The 18,539-nt window shown below is 46.6% G+C and overlaps 1 protein-coding gene across 1 annotated transcript in view; it reads left to right on the forward strand.

The window, feature by feature from the left end:
* LDLRAD3 (low density lipoprotein receptor class A domain containing 3) overlaps positions 1–16,841 on the forward strand; it is a 258,143-nt gene extending 241,302 nt beyond the window's left edge. The window contains exons 5-6 of the mRNA XM_032638780.1: positions 11,777–12,122; positions 13,878–16,841. Of these exons, the coding sequence (XP_032494671.1) occupies positions 11,777–12,122; positions 13,878–14,115 (584 nt within the window). The 3' untranslated portion in view covers positions 14,116–16,841. The remainder of the gene's footprint in view (positions 1–11,776; positions 12,123–13,877) is intronic.
* Positions 16,842–18,539: the final 1,698 nt, after the last annotated feature.

Below are 18,539 nucleotides of genomic sequence, written 5' to 3' on the forward strand. Positions count from 1 at the left end.
GGCTCTTTGCGCATTTGAACAGGATCAGCTCCCGCCTGCTGGGTTTTGTCAGGTGTCAGGACGGCAGGGTGTCGGACAACCCTCCCAATGGAGGGAATCTCTCGTTTCACGTGCAGGAGCTGCTGCACGGTCCGAGGCTCCTGGTGCTTGGCCGACTTCAGTCAGTGATGGGGATGCTGGCCCATAACTGGGTGTGGCCTGGAGGCAAGTACCTGTGCTGCTCAGAGGAGGAGGGGCGCTAGGCAGTCGCCCCTCACCTCCTGCCTCTTAAGTTAGCAGCGACAGCCGCAGAACTTCCTCCAACAGCTTACCCAAAGGTCAGGCATGCCCCCGTGCTATGGAAAGACAACTTCCGGAATGTGATGTATGTTCTGTCCATCTCAGCAAAGCACCAGGGCTGGTGAAATAGCCACATCGTCTCAGGAAGCATCACAGTATACATTTACCTGGTCAAGGCTCTGAAAAGTCCCGTAATGATAGCTATTAATATCTAGGCTTTGTTGAGTATTTACTATGTGCCAAAGTTCTAAACTCTTGATTTTAATGTATTTTCCATAAAACAACCCTGTGGGGTGAACTCTACTATTATCCCGCTTCACGGATGAGGATTTTGAGGCACAGGAGGTAGAGTAACTTGTCCTAGGTCACACAGCCAGTAAGTGGCAAAGCCAAGGATTGAATCTAGACAGTTTGGTTCCAGAGCCTGCACTCTGAACAGCTACAAAGAAAGTGGTTTAATTTGTCGAATCCACTTTTTCTCATACCTCTTTGACCAAGGTACACTTTGTCATGAAATACCTCTTACATCTCACAGAAGACATTTCAGAATATATTGATCAGTGTCATTGGAGCTACTGGAGCAATGATTCCATTGCTTCTCATTGCTCATTGCGTCGATAAGCAATGACTTATCGCTTATCCAAGAGAGATAAGGTGGGTGACAACTGGACAGGACAAGCGGGAGAGGGGAGGGCATATAGAACTACCTGGGACAGGGTGGTGACTTCTGGCATCAGACTCCTGGGCACAAATACTAGTTGTACCACTTGTTTGCTTTGTGACCTTCAGTAAGTTACTTAACCTCTCTGGGCTTCAGTTTCCCCATCTGTAAAAAAAGGGTTGTCGTAAGGTTGAAGTGAGATCATACATACAGGATGAAGATTAGCAGTAGGGGGCCCAGTTCTCATGCCTCAGCTTCAAGGTTGCCCTCATTTTCTTATTCAACGTTTGACTCTTTCTGTAAATGGAGAGATTGTGAATTACTGTGTTTCAAAGTCAGTTTACAGATATCAAAAAATACGTGTGGAATACCTACTGTGTTTACAAGGCTGCATTTGGCCCTGAGTAGGGCTCCAAGAAGGGGAGAGCCCGGCCTTTGCCCACCAGGAACTCCTCTTCATGGTGGGAGACAGGGGTGAACATGAAAGAAAGTCATAGGTGAAGAGCAAGGATTCTGGAACCAGACTGGCTGGGTTTCTCCCTGTTCCCTCTCTAATTAGCTCTAACAAAGCTATTGATCATAACCCAGGTGCACGGAGGACTTGGGCAAGTGACTTAACCTCCCTGCTCCCCCATTTCCTCCTCTGTAAAATAATGGTCTACTTCACAGGGTGCTCTCTTTGGTTCCCAGGGCCGCCAAAACAAATTGCTACTACCTCAGTGGCTTAAAACAACAGAAATTTATGTTCTCACAATTCTGGAGACCAGAAGTCCAAAATGCAGGTACTGTCAGGGTTGGTTCTTTGTGGGGGCTCTGAGGGAGAATCACATCTCTCCTCACTTCGGCTGGCTGCCTGCAATTCTTGGTGTTCTTGGCTTGGGGGCTGCAATATTCCAATCTCTGCTTCCATCTCCATATGGCCTTTTCCCTTGTCTGTTTCTGGGTCTTCTCCTTTTCTGTCCCTCATAAGGACACTCTGAGAGTCCAGCCTAATTCATCTCAAGATCTTTACCTTAATTATATCTTCAGAGATCCTTATTCCAAATAAGGTCACATTCTGAGGTTGCTAGTAGACATATCTTTCGGGGGGACACCATTCAACTCACTGCAGGTGGTTTGAGGATTACAGAATCAGAGGTCATATGTGTAAACACATAAGGTATTGCTGATAGGTTGAGAGCTGCAATGATAGTCATTATGATGATATCATGAAGATTATTACTCTGTTTTTGAGTTCACAGCAAACATGGATGGTGGTTGTTAGTATTATTTGTATTATTATTTCTTTCAAATCAGGAGTGGGCAACAGGTCACAAAGCAAATAGCAATGCAACATTCCAACTCTGGACTTCTCTCCCCACATCCTCCAGGGGGGTTGATACTGGGAAGCCAAGGTGGGGAAGGCTGCGGAGTCTGAATGCGTGGCTGGGGAGGGTGATGTGAGCCATTCAGGGTCCTGGATCTGAAGAATTTTATAAGAATGACACAGCGACAGAGCTGGGTCGTGTTCAATCTGATGAGAGTATTGCAGAAGGGTTAGAGGACAAAGAGACTAAAGATAGTAAGACCGCAACGAGGTTTCTCTTCCTGGCCTGGGCCTGATGGAGACCAGAAGCAGAGTCTAGAGAAGCCCTGCACAGCAGCAGTTGACCACGCTTGGTGGCTCAGTGTGGACAGAGAAAAGGAGAGCGTTCAAGACAGCCCCGGAGGCTAGATGGCCAGGGAAACACAGTCCATCCTAAGAAATCGTTGTACCAGTGGCCACAGACTAATTTACTCAACCTCTGTGTTGGGCACTGAGTATAGAAGTAGACCAGCAAGCCTGGCCCTCCCCTCATGGCTCTCATGGTCTGGTTGGTCTGCCTGAATGTTGTTGTGGCATTGTTTGTCAGAGCACCAAAAAAAAAAAAAAGCAACCAAAATGTACATCAGTAGGGAATTGGTGAAATTGTGACGTGCCTATATAATGGGATACTACATAGCTCCTTCTTCACAAAGGTGTGCGTGAGTGAGGAAGATGTCCATTTGTAGAAATGTCTGTACAGCATGAAGAAAAGCACGTGCGTACATACACAAAGAAGAGTTTTGAGGGATCTGTACTTAGCAGGTCAGCAAACTACGGCCAGTGGGCTGAATCTGATCTGCTGCCTGTTTTTTGTTTGGTTGGTTTTTCTTTTTTTAATCTTGCATTTTATTTGACGCAACAGTTTTTGAAGCAATATCTAGATGATGTTTTAAAATAACTTTTGATCTATGAAAATTATGTATAGTCAATGGTTATTCAGGCTTAATGAAGATATTCAGGCATTTTTACACATAAAAGATGTCAAGAAATAAGATCTTCCTGAAACTGAATTAAAAGAACACTTACAACGAAATCAATTGTAAAATGTAATAATTGTTTTCTCTGCCTTAGCTGGAAGTTTTAAGAACTATTATCTCTTCCTGAAGGATTATTAATCTGAAGTGAATACATTCCTAAAAATGTTTCCTTGTTAAAATCTAATGCATGGTCACCTACATGCATGTAATACAAACGTAATTCTCAAAATAAGAGAAAATAAACAATGGCTTGGAGAAATCTATGAAATGATAGTTTCTCAGCGGTTGGTCTGGCTGGCTGTCTTTTTTAATCAAGTTTGGGACACAAATACACTCATTCATTGATGTACTATTTGTAATGCTTTTGCACTACAGAGACAGAGTTGAGTGGTTGTAGCTGAAACTGTACAGCACACAGATCATAAAATATTTACTATCTGACCCTTGACAGAAAATTTGCCAACCCCTAGTCTACACCAAACTGTGAACTGTTTTTTTTCTAGTAGGTGTAAGGGGGGAGGGAGAGGTTGTCTGTCATGAACATTTCTATATTACTTAAAATTTTAATTCTAATATATTTTTGTAATCAGAAAAATTCCATTTGGAAGAAAAGAGAGCATGCAGGACTCACACTCCCTGATTTTGAGACTTGCTATAAAGCTGTAGTTCTCAGCACAATTACTGGCATAAGGATTGGCATGTAGCTTAATCAAACAGAATAGATCATTTAGAAATAGACCCAGCCTTGTATGCACAATTGATTTTCAACAAAGGTGCCAAGGTTATTCAATAAAAAAGGATAGGTTTTTCAATAAATGGTACTGGAACAATTGGATATCCAAAGGGATGGGGGGGAAAGGACATTGAACTTCACCTTGTACCATAAACAGAAATTAACTTGCAGTGGATCATAGTTATAAATGTAAGAGCTAAAGCTATAAAACGTCTCCTAGGCAAAGATTTCTTGGATAGAATACAAAAAACACAGAACACGAGAGAAATAATTAATACAACGGACTTCATAAAAAAATTTGAACACTTATCTTCAAAAAGACACAGTAAAGTTGATGAAAAGCCAAGCCACAGTCTGGGAGAAAATATTTGCAAGACACACATCTGGAAAAGAACTTGTCTCCCAGAACGTCTAAAGGACACTTACTACTCAATAATAAGTAGTCAGACAACCCAATTCTAAAATGGGCAAGAGATTTAAATAGGTGTTTCACCAAAGAAGATATACAGATGGCAAATCAGCACATGAACAGATACTCGACATCATTAGTCATTGGGAAATGCAACTTAAAACCTCAGTGAGATACCACTATGCACCTGTGAGCATGGCTGAAATTGAAAAGGCTAGCTATGTTACATGCTGGGAGGATGCAGAGCGACTGGGAGAAGGCTAAGTGCTATAGCCACCTTGAAAAACAGTGTGATAGTTTTTTATAAACTAATTAAGCATACGCTTCCCATACGACCCAGCAGCCTGCCCCTAGGTATATACCCGCCAAAATAAGAAAATATATGTCAGCACAAAGATATGCATTCCAGAAACTGGAAACAACCACTTCCCTCCCTTAACTGGTGGACGGATAAACAAATTGTGTTGCATCCAAGCAATGAATACTGCTCAACGGTCTAAAGGAATGAAATAGTAACACTCAGAGAAACCTTGGTGCACCTCAGAAGCGTTATGCCAAGCGAAAGAAGCCACACACAGTAGGCTACTTACTAGATGATTCCCTTACCTGACTTTCTGGACAGAAAAGAGATCAGTGATTCCCGAGTGGCTGTAAATGACGGGAGGGATGGAAATGTTTGATATCTTGCTTGTGGTGGTGCTTCTTGCAACTGTTACATTTGGTTACAACTCATCTAATTGTACATTTTAAAAGGGTAAGTTTTATTGTGTATCGATTATACCTCACTAAACCTGACTTTTAAAAATATTTACTCTGGAGAAAAGTTAATTTTAAAAATAAATTTTTGAAATAAAATTTTGAAAGAGGCAGTTGAGCTTTCAGGAGAATGGTAAGGCGTTGGTTTGAACAGGGCAGTGAACCTTCTAGAACAGGAATTCTGGGCTCAGGGAGGGGTCCGAGTGAGTGAGTGGCAGTGAAACTCCCCCAGGAGCCCTCAGACTACAGGGAGAGAAGGAAGGAAACCAGTAATGAAACCTCTACTCACATCAGCCTAGGCAAAGCCAGAGGAAGAGACAAGATGCTTATTTTTTGACTGGATAAAACAGTATAAATAATACAAAGTAGAAAAGAGTAAACAATGAAAAATACGTCTCCCTCTTGCCTCTCTTCTCTCCCAGTCGTGCCAGATCTGTGTGTCCTTCTAGAAATACTCAGAACATTCTCTACTGGACTTTTTTTTTGTTGTTCAGCTTATCACGATATCTTTCAGACTGTTTCACATCAGTATATGTAGAGCTGCCCTAGTTTCTTAAATAGGTGTGGTACTGTCTGGATGCACCATCATTTATTTAGCCAGGCTGCAATTGACGGACATTTAGATCTTTCCTGATATATGTGCTATTGCGAACAATGCTTCCATGAATACTTGTATTAAAGAGTTACTTCTCGGGCTTCCCTGGTGGCGCAGTGGTTGAGAGTCTGCCTGCCAATGCAGGGGACACGGGTTCGAGCCCTGGTCTGGGAAGATCCCACATGCCGCAGAGCAACTAAGCCCGTGTGCCACAGCTACTGAGCCTGCGCGTCTGGAGCCTGTGCTCTGCAACAAGAGAGGCCGCGACAGTGAGAGACCCGCATACCGCGATGAAGAGTGGCCCCCGCTCGCCACAACTAGAGAAAGTCCTCGCACAGAAATGAAAACCCAACACAGCCAAAAATAAATAAATAAATTTATAAAAAAAAAAAAAAAAGAGTTACTTCTCATTTGTGTGAGTATATATATCTGTTAGATTCCTAAGAGTGGAATGGCTGGGTCAAAGGATATGTACTTTTTCTATTTTGATATGTATTGTTAATGTAAGTTTGTTATTTTGATCTATATTGTTAACCCCGTCACCACCCTGGGTTGTACCAATTTACCCTCCCACCAGCCATGTGTGAATAATTATACCTATTTTCCCAAGTCCTGGCCAGCAAAATGTGAACTCAGACTTCGCCTTTGCCCAGTCTGAGAGGTGAATAATCGTATCCTGTAGGAAAGGCAATTTGCATCTAGAGGAGGGAATCTTTTAGAAGCAAAGGAACCCCAAGTCACAGGTGTCAGTTGGTTTAGTCCTTCTGTCAGTCCAGATACCACCTCTGTGTGAATTAGAAGAAGGCCCTCCTCCTCAGGATGTTCACCATCTGCTCAGAAACTGTCGTGTTAGGGCTTCCCTGGTGGCGCAGTGGTTGAGAGTCCGCCTGCCGATGCAGGGGACACGGGTTCATGCCCTGGTCCGGGAAGATCCCACATGCTGCGGAGTGGCTAGGCCCATGAGCCATGGCCGCTGAGCCTGCGCGTCCAGAGCCTGTGCTCCGCAATGGGAGAGGCCACAACAGTGAGAGGCCCACGCACCACAAAAAAAAAAAAAAAAAAAAAAAAACTGTCATGATAACTCCACAGATCTGTGATGACTGAGGTGACGGGCAGCCCTGGAGCACAACCGGCTCCACCACGGGCAGCAGCCAGAGCTCCCGGAAGCTCTGAGAGCACAGTGGTCCCTGGTGGTAACCAGATTGCCTGGAATTAATGCAGTAGAAGCTGCAGATACAGGACGGGAATTCAAGCTGTTTGACAGTGGAGTGAGGGCATTAGTTTGTGGGACAGCCAGAATAAATGGCAACTTCATTATCCGTGGATTATGCACTTGGAACTCAGGTCCCACGCAACTCTGATATTAGTAATTTGGCCAGCAGGCTCATCAAGCTCTTCAGAAAAGTGAGTCTAGTTAATGAATTAATACACGATTACATTTTACACACAGAGCAGAAAAGAGACCAGGCACCCCTGAGTTACCTAACATCATAATGTCTCGAGCAAATGTGATCACCGATTCTCGCCTGCAAGCATTTTACATTCCGTTCACTAAGAGCTCCCTCTTGGATTCTTAAAACCTCAGGTGGTTACCTGGAAGTCAGTGTTTTAAAATCTCTGGACCCATTTGTTTTCCATGTGAAAATCCATCCACATTTTTCTTTCAAGAAGTACATCTCGCTGGAAAGGAACTCATTCAGTTCTTATCCTCTATCCGACTCTACCTCCCAAAAGGGGATTCTCCCAGCCTCTCCATCTGGTCCAGAGGATAAAGGAAAGAATGTGAACCCTGTGAATTCGCATCATTAGTTTGGGATGATGAAAAATCCTGGAGGTGGAAAGCGGTGGTAGTTCCACAACAATGTGAATGTACTTCATGCTGCTGAGCTGCTCACCTGAAACTGGTTAAAACTGCAAACTTTATGTTGCATATGTATTTTACCACAATAAAAAAAGAAAAGGGAATCCCTGTGTACTGTCAGTGGGAACACAAGTTGGTACAGTCACTGTGGAAAACAGTATGGAGGCTCCTCAAATATTTAAAAATAGAAATACCATGTGGTCCAGCAATTCCACTTCTGGGTGTTTATCCGAAGAAAACAAAAACACTAGTTCAAAAAGATATATGCACCCCCTGTGTTCATTGAAGCACTACTTACAGTAGCCAAGATATGGAAACAACCCATTGACAGCTGAAATAATGGATAAAGAAGATATGGTATATGTGTGTGTATACACACACACACACACACACACACACACACAGGAATATTGCTCAGCCATTAAAAAAGATGAAATCTCGCCATCTGCTACAACATGGATGGGTACTGTGCTAAGTGAGGTATCAGATGGAGAAAGACAAATACTGTATGATTTCACTCATATGTAGAATATAAAATACAAACAAACAAAATAAGTGAACAGACCAAACCCAACAAAATATGTAGATGCAGAGAACAGAGTAGTGGTTACCAGAGGGGTGGGGCTGTGGGAGGAGGGCAGATGGGTAAAGGGGAGCAACCAGATGGTGACAGGTGGAAACAATTTTTGGTGGTGAGCACACTGTAGTGTATGTAGAAGTCGAAATACAATGTTGTACACATGGAACATACATAGTGTTATAAACCAGTGTTACTGCAATAAAAGAAGTAGAAACAAAGGAAGGAAGGTAGGATGGGAGGGAAGGAGGGAGGAACAGCATTAACTGAGTACGGACCCTCGCCAGGCACTTTGCTCTCGGCACTTGGTGTGTAAGTTGTATTTTACGCTGCCAATAATCCAAGGAGATAGCTACTGCTGTTTACGCAGCACCACTGCCATTTTAAAGATGAGGCAGCGTTGGGGCTTCCCTCCCTGGTGGCGCAGTGGTTGAGAGTCCGCCTGCCAATGCAGGGGATGCGGGTTCATGTCCCGGTCGGAAGATCCCACGTGCCGCAGAGCGGCTGGGCCCGTGAGCCATGGCTGCTGAGCCTGCGCGTCCGGAGCCTGTGCTCCGCAACGGGAGAGGCCACAACGGTGAGAGGCCCAAAGTTAAATAACTTGCTTGAGCAGCAGCTAGCAGTGATGGCCCCAGAATTCGACCCTTCAGCTCTGTGCTAGAGATGAAATAAAGAGGCTCTTCTCTTTTAGGCCTGAAATCTGAAACATACACACACACACACACACACACACACACATATATATATACACCCAGAGGCTCCCACCCAGCTTTTAATTATCTAAGCTGAGAGCAGACAGAACTCCCTCAGAACCTCTGGGTGACAGCTCATTGTCTCCAGAAAATCCAGAGCTGCCTTTCTCCCGTAACCGTCTGCAGCACGCTTCTGCCTCCCCTCTGGGATCTTGCTTGCTTCTTTCTATACAGTTCATCATTGAAACGGTGACCGACAGGAACTTGAAGAATCTTCTTAGCCTTTAGTCCATGTCTAAGTGTGACTGGAACGAAAATTAACACAGCCTGGAGCTTGAGGGGGAAGGTCTTTCGTTGTGTCAGATTAGGCTGATGTGGGGAATCAGGAACTGTTTGTGTCGGGAAAGGAGGGGAGATGGTGTGTTGCATGGCACGTGGACTTTTGAAGGAGAAATATCTGGGTTCTCGTTCTGACTCCCCTGCTTAGCTCTTTTGTGCGCTTAGACACCTTAATTCACCTCTGAGTCAATTTGCTCATCTGAAAAACAGGAATAATAAACTAATAACAGCACCTACCTTACCAGGGTGTGTGAATACACAGATTTTTTTTTCGTTGAGTTGGATGCATTTATTGGCTGTCAACTCTGTGCCAGACACCATCCTACTCACTGGAGATCCATGGTGAACAGAGCCACGTGCAATCCAGTGATGAGGGCCCGGGACCCGAGCAGCCAGCGGACGGTGCTGCCACTTCACGTGAACCCACCAAAACCTCTTCACTGCTTCAGAGGTTGAACGGGCCCAGGGTGTGGTCGCAGACTTGCTCACTTAGGCTGCATTTAGATTATTTTTGCAGCTGGGCCGCAGCTGTGGGTAGTTGTGGATCTTCCGCAAAGAAGAGGGGTCCCCAACTTTCTACGAGGAGGGGCCACTCTGGTGTCCTGTGCCAGCCTGGGCCTGGCCACCTTTGCCAGGTGTGTCCTGCTGACGGGGAAGCCTCTCCCCTGAGTGTTTGAAGTGTGGCTCCTTAGTACACGTGGAGAGGAGGGGACTGGCAGCCTGCAGGGCTGGGGCGTGTACCAGGCCTTCGTCCTAGGGCCTCTGAGGAAATGCGTGCCGGTTGCCTAGCTGGTCTTGGTAGGGGGCTGCAGGGCAGAGTGTCAGAGGCAAGGCTCTGAGTCAGACCACAGGGCTCAAATCAGGTACAGCGCCTTACCTCCTAACCCTGTGGCCCTGGTCAGGGGACCCAAGTTCTCCAAACTTCCTTCTTCATCTTAAAAAGAAGGCAGTTACAGCACCTACTTCACGGAGCTGCTGTGAGGCAAGTAGCTGTGATAAGACACATATTTTGTATATCTTGAACACCCGCAGTGTGTCAGCTGTTGTTCTAAGTGCTTGATAATTATTCACTCATTTCATGCTCAGGACAGCCCAGTGAGGTGGGGACTAATACCACCCCCATTTCACAGATGAGGAAATTACAGCACAGAGAGGTTGACCACTTCCCAGAGGGCACGCAGCCAGTCAGCTGAATAGCTTGAGTTTGAACTGGTCTGGCTCCAGAGTCCATGATTTCAGCCTGTGCTCTGCTGGCTCTCCGTCTTGAAAGTTTGGCAAAGGCCGGGCATTAAATAAATACTTTGCCGACATAAGGAACCCCAGACACACTGGCCAGTGTTCCTCACGTATGTGATATGATAAATTTCCAGAGAAAAATGGGTTTCTGTCACTGGAACTATCACTCCTGTTCCCTGGATATTATATTTCCCAGGGCTGATTTTTTTAACAACTTTATTGAGGTATAATTTACATGACATAAAATTTGCCCGTTTTAACTGTACAGCTCAATAAGTTTTAGTAAATGTATCAATTTGCACAGCCATCACCACACCCAGTTTTAGAACATTTCCATTTCCATCACCCGAGCAAGATCCCTGATGCCCATCACCGGTGAATCCCCATTCCCACCCCCAGCCCCTGGCAACCATTAATCGACTTTTTGTCTCTATAAATTTGCCTTTCCTGGACACATATAAATGGAATCGTACACTATGTGGTCTCTTGTGTCTGGCTTATCTTTTTTTTTTTTCTTTTTTTCTTTTTTTTGCGGTACGCGAGCCTCTCACTGTCGTGGCCTCTCCGGTTGCAGAGCACAGGCTCCGGATGCACAGGTTCAGCGGCCATGGCTCACGGGCCCAGCTGCTCTGCGGCATGTGGGGTCTTCCCGGGTCGGGGCAGGAGCCCGTGTCCCCTGCATCGGCAGGCGGACTCTCAACCACTGTGCCACCAGGGAAGCCCTGTCTGGCTTATCTTGCTTAGCACGTTTTTTTTTTTAAACGTACTTTGAATTTTATTTATTTATTTTTGGCTGTGCTGGGTCTTCGTTTCTGTGCGAGGGCTTTCTCTAGTTGTGGCAAGCGGGGGCCACTCTTCATCGCGGTGCGCGGGCCTCTCACTATCGCGGCCTCTCTTGTTGCGGAGCACAGGCTCCAGACGCGCAGGCTCAGTAGTTGTGGCTCACGGGCCTAGTTGCTCTGCAGCATGTGGGATCCTCCCAGACCAGGGCTCGAACCCGCATCCCCTGCATTGGCAGGCAGACTCTCAACCACTGCGCCACCAGGGAAGCCCGCTTAGCACGTTTTTGAGGCTCATCCATGTTGTAGCATGCACCAGTACTTTTTATGGCCAGATTATATTCCGTTGTATGGGCAGCCCACATTTTGTTTATCCATTCACCGATCCTTGGATGTTGGGGTGCTTTCCACTTTGCGGCTATCGTGAACCGTGCTCCTGCGAACGTTTGCATTCCCGTCCTGGGACTGACTTTGCGGCAGGTGGGTGTACCGACTTGGTAACCTCTCTCCTTTTCTCTCGCCTCTGGGGCTTCTCAGAACCAGGCAGCGGGCAGGTGTTCGTGACCTCAGAGAACCAGCTCGTGTACTATCCCAGCATCACCTATGCCATCATCGGCAGCTCCGTCATCTTTGTGCTGGTCGTGGCCCTGCTGGCTCTGGTCCTGCACCACCAGCGGAAGCGCAACAACCTCATGACGCTGCCAGTACACCGGCTCCAGCACCCCGTGCTGCTCTCCCGCCTGGTGGTCCTGGACCACCCTCACCGCTGCAACGTCACCTACAACGTCAACAATGGCATCCAGTACGTGGCCAGCCAAGCCGAGCAGAACGCGTCTGAAGTGGGCTCCCCGCCCTCCTACTCAGAGGCCCTGCTGGACCAAAGGTGCGTGCTGGGAGAGCCTCGGGGAGGGAGGTCATCCCACGCAGAGGCAGGCGTACGTGTGCACGTGCCTGGGATCCTGGTCTTGCCAGGAGCCTGCACTCAGCTGCAAAGGCGGCGGCGGCTTTTGACTTCTACTGAGTCTTTGCAAACGATTCACGTGTATCACCGCACTCAGTCCTCACAGCCACTCACCGAGGGAGGTTCTATATGTGCCTCAGTTTTACAGATGAGAAAACCGAGATTTTTAAGTTACTCATCTGAAGACGTACCGCTAGGATCCTGGCCAGTTCAGATCCCTCCTCCTCCCTGGTAATGCCACACGGACACACGTCCAGGACCCTGACCAGCTCTGGGCACTCACCTGCTACCGCAGAACAGTGCCCAGTATATACTCGAGGTTGAATGAATGAATGGTTAAGTGAGTGAGTGAGTGAATGAATGAGTGAATAAGTTCCTTAACTTTGCTTGGCTTCATCTATAAAATAAAGGAGGTGGCGTAGAGAACTCTCAAGCTTTGTTAAGCAGTAGAACCTTCATCACAGGTGGAGCTGTACAAAGAACCCCAAAATGTAAAGTTAAAACCCAGAGTTCTGTAGTTGGATCCAGTAGTGGACCTCATTCCTGCCTGCTCAGCCTTCCTCTCTCCTTTGGTGACCTCCAAGGGTACCCAAAGAACCCACTTTGAAGTCCCGGGACTAGAGCTACCTGAGTCCCCCTTGGTTCTCAGCATCCCCTGCCCTGCAGGGACTCTCAGCGTTCCTCTTCCACTGAGCCCAGGACTCACCAGATGTGGCACAAGGCATTTTGCAGGCAGTGTTCCTGGGCTAACTGGGCTCCTCCTTGAACCCTCTCCGGTGGCAGCTCTTATATTATTTAATCTTCCTTTTCCTTCCTCATAAAAGCTAAACAAAGCTCCAAGGAGCGGTGCTTAAGGACATCTTCGCAAATAAGCGTAAGAACACAAGACCTCACTCATTTGGACCATCCATTGTAGAGCAAGGTTAAAACTGCTGCATCCGGAGACAGAATTCCTGGGTTCAAATCCTAGCACTGCTGCTTACTAGTTGTGTGTGGCCCTGTGCAAGCCATTTAATGCCCCTTTGCCTCAGTTTTCTCCCCAGTACAATGGGCATGAAAGTAATGGCTCTCTCCTGGAATTCTTGTGAGCATTAAATAAGGGATGTAAGGTAGGTGGCGCGGTGCCTGACTCGTAGTAAGCCTTCCGTAAATGAGAGCTGGAAAATAAAATGTCTTTTAAGTTATTTCGCTACAAGCAAGGTGTCATTATTACTCCCTTATATAGATAGGGAGACTGAGGGTTTGAGAGGATATCCTCTCACCCAAGTCCGCACAGCCAGTAAGAGTGGGCTTTCAGTAAGGACCCCCAGTTCTGTGGACTGTCAGGGGCTCTATCGAAACACCAGGCCAGGTGAATCCCTGCCAAACCACCCAGGATGAGCCGGGGAATATTTAGAATTCTCCCTACCAAAGGTTGTGGTTTTGGCACTGTCCAGTTGGCACAGGCCAGGCAGAGCACGCTGACCTGTTCCTTTCGTCTTCTTACAAATCACTGGTTTTCCTAGTCCTTGGATTGCCTTTCTCCTTGGAAGGAAAATCTCATCCCCGATGTCAGCATCCGCTCGGAAAAGGGCAGAAGTTGGCATTGCCTGCCGTGCCTGGGCTCCTAATGTTTTCTCTTCCCCCTCCTCTCCCCCCTTCCCCCCACCCCGCCCCATCCTGCTCTCTCCATCGCAGACCCGCATGGTACGACCTCCCTCCACCGCCCTACTCTTCAGACACCGAGTCTCTGAACCAAGCCGACCTGCCCCCTTACCGCTCCCGGTCTGGCAGCGCCAACAGCACCAGTTCCCAGGCAGCCAGCAGCCTCCTGAGTGTGGAAGACACGGGCCACAGGCCGGGGCAGCCTGGCCCACAGGAAGGCACCACGGAGCCTAGGGACTCTGCACCCAGCCAGGGCACCGAAGAAGTATAAGATCCAGCTCTTCCAAAGTCCACATGGGTTCATCTGCTCTGACTTGTTACCATCCTAACAACTTGCGCTCATGGGAAGCTCCTCAGGGTGCCTCGAGGAGTGATGTGGGGCGTCAGCTCTCTCTCCATTCACCTCCTTCCCCAGATTTCAGGGATGTTCTTTGGAGGGCGACCTGGCACTCTTCTGGCCTCTCAGTTGCCCTGATGTATGTGCATCTTTTCTGGGCAGTTGCTCTTCCTTCGGGGCCCAGGATCACAGCCTCACTCTCCATATCATTCTGTTACTGCTGGAACCTTGCTGAGTAGGTGGCCGGAGAGTACGGTACTTAGGTAGCCCTTGAGAAAGCAGTGTTTGTGCCGTATGGGGTGTTCAGAAGGGCAGAGGACACTGGACCAGATTCTCTGTGGGCTACTTCCTTAGAGCTCCATTTGGAGATTTGGGTTGGATGGTCCTACCAGGAGGCTGTCACTGGATGGCCACTCTGGAGAGAATCCAGGGGAGCGTCAGAACCCACCTTGCACTAGGCTGTTCGTTCCTCCGGGTCGGGGCCAAAGAACACTGTTGCCGTGAGTCACGCCCTTCAGAAGTCAACAGTGTCATTTTGGTTTTCTGAAGGACTCTGAAACCATCAGGTCTGGATAGAGTCTGGATTTTAAAATGTGTCCGAGAATCCTCGTTTTGAGAGCTTTCTCCAGGATCATATATCAACAGCCTCATCCCAGAACAGGCAGGGAGCCCCACCACGAGTTTATCTGAGTTCTCAGCTCCTAAAGTACAGGCTGCCAAGATCCTGGGTCTGCTTTGGTCCACAGTCCTTTCCCTGGTTTCTGGATTGTCTCCCTCCCAGCTGTGACCTGCCCCTAAACAAGGGATGAGTACTAAACCTGAGTTTAGTAGGCCAGAAATCTGATCTGGCCCTTTGTCCCTGTAAGCCACACCCAGCCTGCCTTGCCCATTCATGCAGCTTCAACACTCGCCCCCTAAGTCCCCCTGACACTCAGAAGTCATTTTACCTGTGCATTTGGACTCGAGAACACTGTAGGTTCTAACTCAACGTGAGAACCTCATTCAGTACCTCCCCCGAGAGAGCCTGGATTCCTGGGCTGCACTCACCCCCCTTCCCAAGGCCCAGATTCCAGCGCTGCAATTTAGGGTTAGGGCTGGAATCAGAGTGAGGCTCAGGCCTCTCCGAGCATCCCATAGTTTCTCCTCTGAGAGACATGGATTATAGTTTGGAGTCAAGATTTGCCATTTGGACTTTTTTTTTTTTTTTTAATCTCTTAGAAATGCATTTGAAACAGTGTGTTTGTTTTTTCCCTTCTAGTTAAGGGACTATTTATATGTGTATAGGAAGGCTGTCTTTTGTTTGTTTGTTTTTCCATTAATGAGGTCCAAGCAAAGATTCAAAAGGAGGTGATCGTTCCTTTGTCCCGCTGAGCACGCTAGTAACAAGTCCCCCCAGACTGACCTGTGTGCCAGGCGTCTGTGCATTGTTGCACTTTGAGTTATTATTTATCGAGTTCTTGAAGGACGCAGAAAGAGGGACGCCTTTCTCCCTCGGCGCATAGGCTCTGTGTTTATGGTAGCTTTCCTCTTTCTCTGTGCCCAGCCAGCCACAGTGCCAACCCCCTCAGGAAGTCATGGCTGGAAACGTAGGTGTTATTCGTCAAGAATCCACACTAATGGCTGTGGGGGAACAAAACTGGAACCAAGTGGAGCCACTCCGGGCAGCTGTCACCCATGCAGAGCTGCTTTCCACGTGGTCAGTAACCTCTTTGATGCTTATTCAAACGGAGCCTGCAGGAGGGGGGATGAAGTGGCATTCAATGGTCCTATTCTATAGGCTTTTATTTTTTAAACCAAATTCAAAGTGTGTTACAGGAAAGCTAGCCACCTGGTGATTCTTTTTTTTAAGTTAAGAAAAGGAACATAGTTGCCTACATCTTTCATTTTTAAAATAACGTGGGTTATTTTCTGAGTAATCCAGTGAAGAAAGAACTTTTGGTGGCAGCCAAAGTATGTGAGGAACTCTAGCTGAATATTTCATCTCCTGTGAGCCAGAGTGGCTTCTTTTCTCCCTCTGGTGGCCCCTGCTTCTTTCTGTTGCTCTGGAAGTTGTTTAGAGGAAAGGATTCTAATTTTAATTAATCACGTGGTGAATTAATCTCACGCGCTTTTCAGCTTCCAGGCATCTTAGGAAAGACAAATGGCCTTAGTAGCATAAGGAGAGTCTATTAATGTTTTTTAAAACAAACACAGGGATGTTTTTATTATAGATTTGATCTTTTTAAATGGCTGTTTTTAAAAAGATATAAATAGGACACCAAAGCTGCAGGGGTTTTTTGTTTTGTTTTTTTCCCCTACTCAAAATAGCAAATAAGTGGCCAGCATTATTTTTTAACTCATTCCAACGAGGATGTTTTTTTATACATGGCCTAAATCTATGCCAATCAGAAAACCATCCCTGCTCTCTTTTCTCAAATGAGATCAGCGAGTCCTTTTTGTTTTAGCATTAAAATCGTTCAGCTGTGATCATTATCACCTGCCCTCAACTCCTTCTGCTTTGAAATTGACGTTTAAAAAAAATGCAAGCAAGTGGTAAATAAATCGTGTGTGACATTCAAAGTTGATGTAAACTGGAAAGGTGGTGCGTGGTTGCTTTTGTTTTTTGATTAGGTTTTTTTTTTTAATTTTATACTTTCAAATAAACTTGCAGTTTCATTCTTTCTGTTGGTGTGAACGGTCCTTAACCCCCCTTTCTTCTCTATGGCGATATAAGGAGTGGACAGCCGCTTCTGTCGTGGCTTCTGCAATGAATGTATGCCCTAATAAAATGAGAAAAGGTGAGAGAATATTGATGGGACCTCAAAATATGGTGGGCGTTTAAGGATTCCACATTTGGTGTGGTTGGAATACAGAGGTAAGTATCCCATGGACACCAGTTCGTATCAAGGAACCCGGGATGTCAGTTCAGAATATGGGCATTAACTATGCCCTCTACACCCCTAGTGGCTTCACTGTGGCGCTGCTTGAAGGAAAGGAGCAAGTGGCTGTGACAGCTGGAACAGACTCTGACACATATTCAGGGGCTCACGCTCTAACTCGGGCGCAGGTACGTTGGTGATTGGTCTTGAACCACAAATGGCTCCCATTCATCCCACCAGTGATGGGAGCATCTTTGTGCCCTTACAAGTCTCATTTTACACTGCAGGTACAGTTGCACAGGAAGTCAGCGTGCCCAGGAGGTCACCACCACCACCACCCATGAACAAGAATAACCTTGGCCTTGACCAGAATTAAAATCTACATGGGAATCGAGGCATAGGACCTACAGAACCAAGATGTAGATCATGTACTGGTACCCAGATATGTCAAAAAGAAGACTAGGCTATCAGATAAGTGGTGTCCCAAGTATATACCAGGTCATGTCCTGCCCCAAGTGGTCTAGAGTAGACTTTACCAAACAATATGCCCAAAGGCTTGTCAAGATATTAATTCCTTTTTCTCTCAGAGTACCATTTTTTGTGGTGCTAGGATGAGGAAACAATCAAGAAATGCTAATCTAGGGGCTTCCCTGGTGGCGCAGTGGTTGAGAGTCCGCCTGCCGATGCAGGGGACACGGGTTCGTGCCCCGGTCCGGGAAGATCCCACATGCCGTGGAGCGGCTGGGCCTGTGAGCCATGGCCACTGAGCCTGCGCGTCCGGAGCCTGTGCTCCGCAACCGGAGAGGCCACAACAGTGAGAGGCCCGCGTACCGCAAATAATAATAATAATAAAAATAAATAAATAAGCAGAGAATGTAGGATTTAAAAAAAAAAAAATGCTAATCTAGAGCAGAGATCAGTAAACTTTTCGTGTAAAGGGTCTGATAATAAATAATTTTTGGCTTTGCAGCCATATGGTTTCTGCAGCAACTACGAAAACCGCCATGGACAATACGTAAATGCATGGGTGTGCCTGTGTTCCAATAACTACCAATATGGGCTGGATCTGGCTTTGTGATTTGCCAACCCCTGGCCTGAAGGATCATTCCCACATTGTGCCGGTGGGTCCGAAGCTAAGGGCATTGTAGAAAAGAAACGGTGTGTTAATGGCTGGCCTGGAATATTGGAACCCTTAGAATGGCACCAACCTCCAAAAAGTTAAAAATGGAAGAACTTAGGAAGCAGGCAGTTCAAGGACCTGTGAAATTAATTTTAATTGACTCTATTAGCTCTTTTCCAGTGAATAAGGAAATACAGGGTTACGATGAGTAGAGGCTTTCCCAGTGAGGTCCTAAACAGTGGGTTGAATGCAAAGGTCTTGTTCAAAAAACTACTCTCAGTAGGGATTCTCTAAGGTGATAAAGTAACGCAACAGTCTGCCTTTTAGAGAAAAGTTCGTGGGGATAAGTGATCTGGGAGATATTGTTCATCTTCTCCATT

This window comes from Phocoena sinus, chromosome 8 (genome assembly GCF_008692025.1).
Source record: "Phocoena sinus isolate mPhoSin1 chromosome 8, mPhoSin1.pri, whole genome shotgun sequence".
NCBI lineage: Eukaryota > Metazoa > Chordata > Mammalia > Artiodactyla > Phocoenidae > Phocoena > Phocoena sinus.